Consider the following 6,121-nt stretch of genomic DNA (forward strand, 5'->3'; position numbering starts at 1 on the left):
ATATGTCAAAAAATATAAAAATCATACTACAAGATATTTTTTAATATAAATTAAAAAATAAATTTTATGATAAAAATAATGAAATTTTATTATATATTTTTATATTTTCTCTTTTAATTAATATTTATATTTTATTTATCATATTAATATTTTTTAATAATATTTAAAAATTATTATTATTTATTAACAATACAATATTTTAAGATACTATTTCAATATAAATTAGATTATAAATTTTAAAATAAAAATAACATTTAAAAATTATTATTTATTGATAATATAATAATATAAAATATTATTTTAATATAAATTAAATACATACTAAAAATGAAAATGAGTAACGCTAGGTGTTTTTTTTTAAACTTTCCCAAACGTAATTTACTTACCATTTCATTCATTAACCTTACATGGAATAGCTGATTTACCGTATAATCGCTCTTGAATTACGCATTGCTCCAGTAATTTTAGGTGGGTGAGCAATTACACGCGTCCACCACACATCATCTGCTCTCGCGCTCTGTCTGCTTGCCTATATAAATCATCCGACTTGCAATCTTAACCTGACCTCTATATATTTCTTCTGCTTCTCCTACCTTTCCAGTTCCTGCATTTCTGGAAAATCTATTTCACCGTAGATTTTTTTTTTTTTTAAATGCAAGGATTTATCGCCAAAAGGCTCTTCTCCGCAAGAAATTCCAATTCTCTCCCAACTCCCGCTCGCTGCTTTTCTCAGCTTGCCCAGAAGAAGAAGAATGACCTTCTTATCCCCAGATTACCTCCTTTTGATTACTCTCCTCCGCCATATACCGGTCCCTCCGCGGATGATATCATGGCAAAGAGAAAACAGTTTCTCAGCCCTTCATTCTTCCACTTCTACGAAAACCCCGTGAGTCCAGATCATATCCCACTGGTCTTTTTCACATCACTGTAATTTGCATCCCTGTCAATTGTTATTATCTGATCGTTATTTTTAACTCACTAATTAATCATGCCAGTGATGGTTAATAATTAAGGTCATATTTTTAGGATTTCGAAGGAATGATTTTTATGTTAATGGTAATTATAACAAGTCTCTATTGCTCATGCTAATCACGTTTTCTTTTATCTCACTTTCAAAACCTGCAGAATTTTGTCATACGATTTAATTGGCTACTCAATGAAAGTATAAGACTGTTTATCTTGTAAACTATGTGATTATATTTTCTTCAAGCCTTTTATTTTCCTTAAAAGGAAATCCACATTATCCATTTTCTGTTCTTTGATAGCTGAACGTCGTTGATGGGAGGATGCAGTACTTGTTCGATGAGAATGGGCGTAGATACCTTGACGCTTTTGGAGGAATTGCTACGGTCTCTTGCGGCCACTGCCATCCAGATGTGGTAGAGTCGATTGTTAACCAAATCAAGCGCTTACAACACACCTCTATTCTCTACCTTAACCACGTCATCGCTGATTTCGCCGAGGCATTAGCCTCTAAGATGCCTGGCAATCTTAAGGTACAAAAAAGCCTTTCAGACTATCTGAAAATTAGTAAAAGATTGCAGTAATTTCATACAAAAGAGTCTATTATTTTACAATAGCAAAAGAAGAAAGAAGCAAACTTTGAGGAGCTGACCCAAGTTGGCAGAGTCACTTACTTATTATTCGTGTGTATAGGTGGTGTTCTTCACAAATTCTGGCACAGAAGCGAATGAGTTGGCCATGATGATTGCAAGACTCTACACAGGTTACAATGACATAATTTCATTGCGGAATGGATATCATGGGAATGCCGCTGGGACGATGGGTGCCACTGCGCAGTCCATATGGAAATTCAATATCACGCAGGTACATTCCCATCCATCAGCTTGTTTAGTATGCCATTCCTCTGAAAATGAAAATATGTTTGAAAGAGACAAGATTTTTGTGGTACAGTTACATGACAGCATTAGATGCAATTAGAATTTTCTTTGATACCGTTGAGGGACATCTTTCTTTGTTACTGATTGCATATCCACTTCAATGCTTGATGTGATGTCAAAGGCTTGCAGATAATTTATGTATAACGTGCATATTTATTGTTCTCTTAAGTTGGCTATGAAATTCGATATAAATCTATTAACTTCCTGGTAACATGGAGAAAAGGATAAAGGGATAGGCTCTTTCTTCGGGCAATCTTCTGAGCTTAACAGAATTTTAATATTTTCCGTTTCACTAGGTATCCACTATATATTGTACGAGTGGGGCTAAGTATCTACCCCCATGACCATTATTTTAGTCATAGGGACAAAACAATCCTTAGATTTTATCCCCTCATGGGCAAAGCTCATGAATATTTTGTATCAGGACAGCTATAGCCCATCATTTCATGCGAAGTAGGACCACTTTTCATTATCTCAGCAACTAATATCAAAGCTACTGAAGGGAGCTTTTTAGATTGTAAAGACTTTTTTTTATGATGTGTCCTATCTAATGACAAGGATGACTCAACCATTCTTGTGTAAGTTGCTCAAATCAATGTATTAATCATAACCACTATATTTGTTTCATTTTGTTTTCAGTAGAGTCTTTAAAGAGAAGGCAATGAGTTATTCCTAATGAATTTGACCTTTAGTTTGCACGTGGTATGATAAATCATGACATAAAAAATGCAGAACAATCAAAAAGCTTACAGCTACTTTAATCAAATATCTGGGTTAGCTGAATGCATTCTTAACATCTTGTTAAACAATATGGAACAAGATAACAAATTAATGCAGCAAATATAAGTTGGAAATTCTCTCTTATGCTGCATTTTAAGTATGAAATTCAATTTGGAACTTTCCTTTTCTTTTCATATGATCAATTTACGCCTGTCATTATAAAACCAGATTTTCTCTTCTCGGTTTAACAACAGAGTGGAGTGCATCATGCGTTGAATCCAGACCCATATCGAGGCGTTTTTGGCTCAGATGGAGAAAAGTATGCAAAAGATGTCCAAGATATTATTGACTTTGGAACAACTGGCCATGTTGCTGGATTTATATCTGAAGCTATACAGGTAATAATTTTCAACAGTTTGTTGGATTTTTATGTACAATATTATGTATGCTTGTGCATGTATGTGTATACAAATGTATGCATATAAGCATTCTAAGAGAAAATACTTTCTTTCAAATGGCAGGGAGTTGGCGGAATTGTAGAACTGGCCCCTGGTTACTTGCCTGCTGCTTATAAAAGCATTAAAAAAGCAGGAGGCCTTTGTATAGCTGACGAGGTTCAAGCTGGATTTGCTCGTACTGGAAGTCATTTCTGGGGATTTGAGGCCCAGGATGTTGTTCCTGACATAGTGACAATGGCAAAGGTTAGATCTTTTTCATTTCATTGTTTGACAAACTAGTAAGTTAGTTGGTTGCTATCTAGGAATATTCGCCAAGGTCATGATATCTTCAATCCATTTCCTGGTCTTAGTTGTTCTTACTTTTCCTCTGTGGTATGCATGCTTCCTAACCACATATTGGTTTTGAAAACTTTAACCCTTTTTTCTTCTTTGACACATTTGCAGGGCATTGGAAATGGTATTCCCCTTGGTGCTGTGGTGACAACTCCCGAGATTGCTGAAGTATTGACTTGCCGAAGTTACTTCAACACATTTGGGGGTAATCCTGTGTGTACTGCTGCTGGACTGGCTGTGCTAAAAGTGATTGAGAAAGAAAATCTTCAGGAAAATTCATTAGTTGTGGGATCCTATCTGAAAGACAGACTAATTGAACTCAAAGATAAATATGAAAGTAAGTCATCCTTCTTATCCTTGACTTTTATGTATTGGACTCGTTAATTCATCACAAAATTTCAGCCTACTTTGCATTCAGAACAAAAATCAAAAACAATAAATTACTTCAGCTTTCTTATAATGTTATAATGGTTTTTTTTAGTAATTGGAGATGTGAGGGGAAGAGGATTGTTGCTTGGAGTTGAGCTAGTAACTGACCGCCGACAGAAAACTCCAGCAAAGTCCGAGACTTTACATGTAATGGAGCAGATGAAAGGTTTGTGCATCTTCCATCCTATGGTCCACCTAACATACTCTCCAAGTTATCTTCTAGTCTCTAACAGACCCTGATTTTGGTCACAGAAATGGGAGTTCTGATTGGAAAAGGTGGATTCTATGGAAATGTTTTTAGAATTACCCCACCCCTCTGTTTCACTAAAGAAGATGCAGGTACGTCTCATTTTTTCTCTTCTACTGATTACTTGACCAACATGTATATTTAAGGAAGTAGAACAATTTTCTTTTCATCATATTATACCATTACCAACTAGGCTGCACTTGTAACGCTTGGGCGAATCCTCTGGTTGCAGATTTCCTTCTTGATGTGATGGATGACACAATATCAAAGATATGAAGCCTCCAAATTTTAACTAGATAAAGATAACCACAAGTCGATAAAATTATTTCTGTATTGTTTCTTACTCAAAATTTAGAAAATATTACTAGTTCCTTTTTTTGGATGAGTTGATGCTGTCTTGATAAAGCAATGAGTCAACAGCTCGTTGTCTCTCCGCTAACTATCCTATGGGCTTTAAAGGTTTTGAACCTGTAGGCAATTTTGCAATTATCTTTGTAGTGTCTCCGATGAATGAAGAACTCCTACCAATCTTATGAATTGCTGCAACTCTCTCTCTCTCTCTTATCTCTCTCTCTCCAAACATTACTAACCATCCTTTTCAAACTCATACACATTATCTTCAACCAAGCCTTGAAGAGAAGAATTTAACTTATATAGTAGGCTAGCTTGCTTTGGTGCAGTGGCGGAATGCATATCACCCAATACTCTCAATCTTCTACTCAAAAAGCAAAAATTGATTGTAAGAACTGAGATTATAATTGCTTGTGATCTTTTTCTTCACGATCGAAACAACCAAGATTCACGGGACCTTGTTTCTGAACAACAGGACCATCATTGCCAGGAGAATTGGGATCTTAGTTTTCACTTTTTTGATGGCAATATCATTTTTTTTACCCCAAAGGCATGGCTGTATTGACGCAAATGGAGAAGAGAACGAGCAATAATATATAATAAAAGAATATAAGGAAGCAGAAGGCAACCCTAGAATTAAACTGCTCCAATACCAATTGTTCTGACAGGCTTACGACTCATGTAAAAGCAGCAACCTCAATGAATTACATAACATCCCTATATATAATGTTTGATCTGTCCCTTCACAACCCAAAAGAATAATCATAATAATAATAATAGATGGCTTGCCAAATTAGGAGTTCATCATACAAATCTCGTAATTACTACAAACTAAATGGAAAATAGATCCGCTAGTTTTTCTCAACTTCAAAGATGTAAGAACAGAGATACTATTCTAATAGTTTATCAAAATTCTTATTATTCATACAAAAACGGATCAAATGTAGAATGTCTCATTGTGCATTGCAGAAGCATGCATCACAGACGACAATAAATGAGATGGAAAAAAAAAACAGAAAAATTAACAGCCAAACACAGAAACAAATTTGTAGAGGAAACTACCGATCGTGTCGAGCAGCCATGGGAGGGTAGGTGGTGAAAACTGCAGGAGATTGACGAAAGTTTAATCTGGAATACTGAACAGCTGAAGTTAAAATCGATAGCAAGTCCAGCAATAAGAAGGCAACTTCATGAAACATTCTTGTGCTTTTCCGTAGAAACACGCTTATCAATACTGATGCTGCATCTCGAAATACACCCATTTTTTCTTGTTGTTGTTGTTGATTTGTTCTATTGGCATTTTCAATGCCTCAGCAAGGGCTGAAGACCTAGCTGATGGGATCATCTTATTGTCGTTATTATTATTCGTGGTAATAGCCAGCTTACCAAAACATAAAAATAATAGTAAATGTAGACATAATGTGGTCATCCTTGGGAGATGCAATCGCTGTCCCACTCTCTCCTTGATCGTATAAAATTTTGGTCTCAAAATGTCACACTAGTCTAGTCAGCCAAACTCATGTTAAAGTACCTCAACCAATAAAAGGGGATTGGACCGTTGTTGCACATGATCCCATAAATAGCCCAATGCCCAGATGGACCAGCAACTCCCAACTGGGTTGACATGCCGTGCTAGAGCCTATAGAATCACTCCACAGATCGATTGGGCTCAAGCTTGTAAG

At 35.6% G+C, this 6,121-nt stretch overlaps 1 protein-coding gene across 2 annotated transcripts; it reads left to right on the top strand.

The window, feature by feature from the left end:
* Nucleotides 1-496: 496 nt before the first annotated feature.
* LOC110620548 (alanine--glyoxylate aminotransferase 2 homolog 2, mitochondrial) lies at nt 497-4,459 on the top strand. 2 transcript variants are annotated; one of them, XM_021764338.2, is made up of 9 exons: nt 498-886; nt 1,266-1,496; nt 1,657-1,827; nt 2,876-3,019; nt 3,143-3,322; nt 3,524-3,749; nt 3,894-4,007; nt 4,094-4,180; nt 4,321-4,459. In XM_021764338.2, exons 1-9 carry the CDS (start codon nt 653-655, stop codon nt 4,362-4,364), a joined length of 1,431 nt encoding a protein of 476 aa, XP_021620030.1. In that variant the 5' UTR covers nt 498-652; the 3' UTR covers nt 4,365-4,459. The 2 variants fall into 2 exon arrangements, with proteins under 2 accessions (XP_021620029.1, XP_021620030.1); XM_021764337.2 differs by lacking the exon at nt 4,321-4,459 and having other exon boundaries at nt 497-886; nt 4,094-4,238.
* Nucleotides 4,460-6,121: the final 1,662 nt, after the last annotated feature.

Source organism: Manihot esculenta, chromosome 8 (genome assembly GCF_001659605.2).
Source record: "Manihot esculenta cultivar AM560-2 chromosome 8, M.esculenta_v8, whole genome shotgun sequence".
Lineage (NCBI taxonomy): Eukaryota > Viridiplantae > Streptophyta > Magnoliopsida > Malpighiales > Euphorbiaceae > Manihot > Manihot esculenta.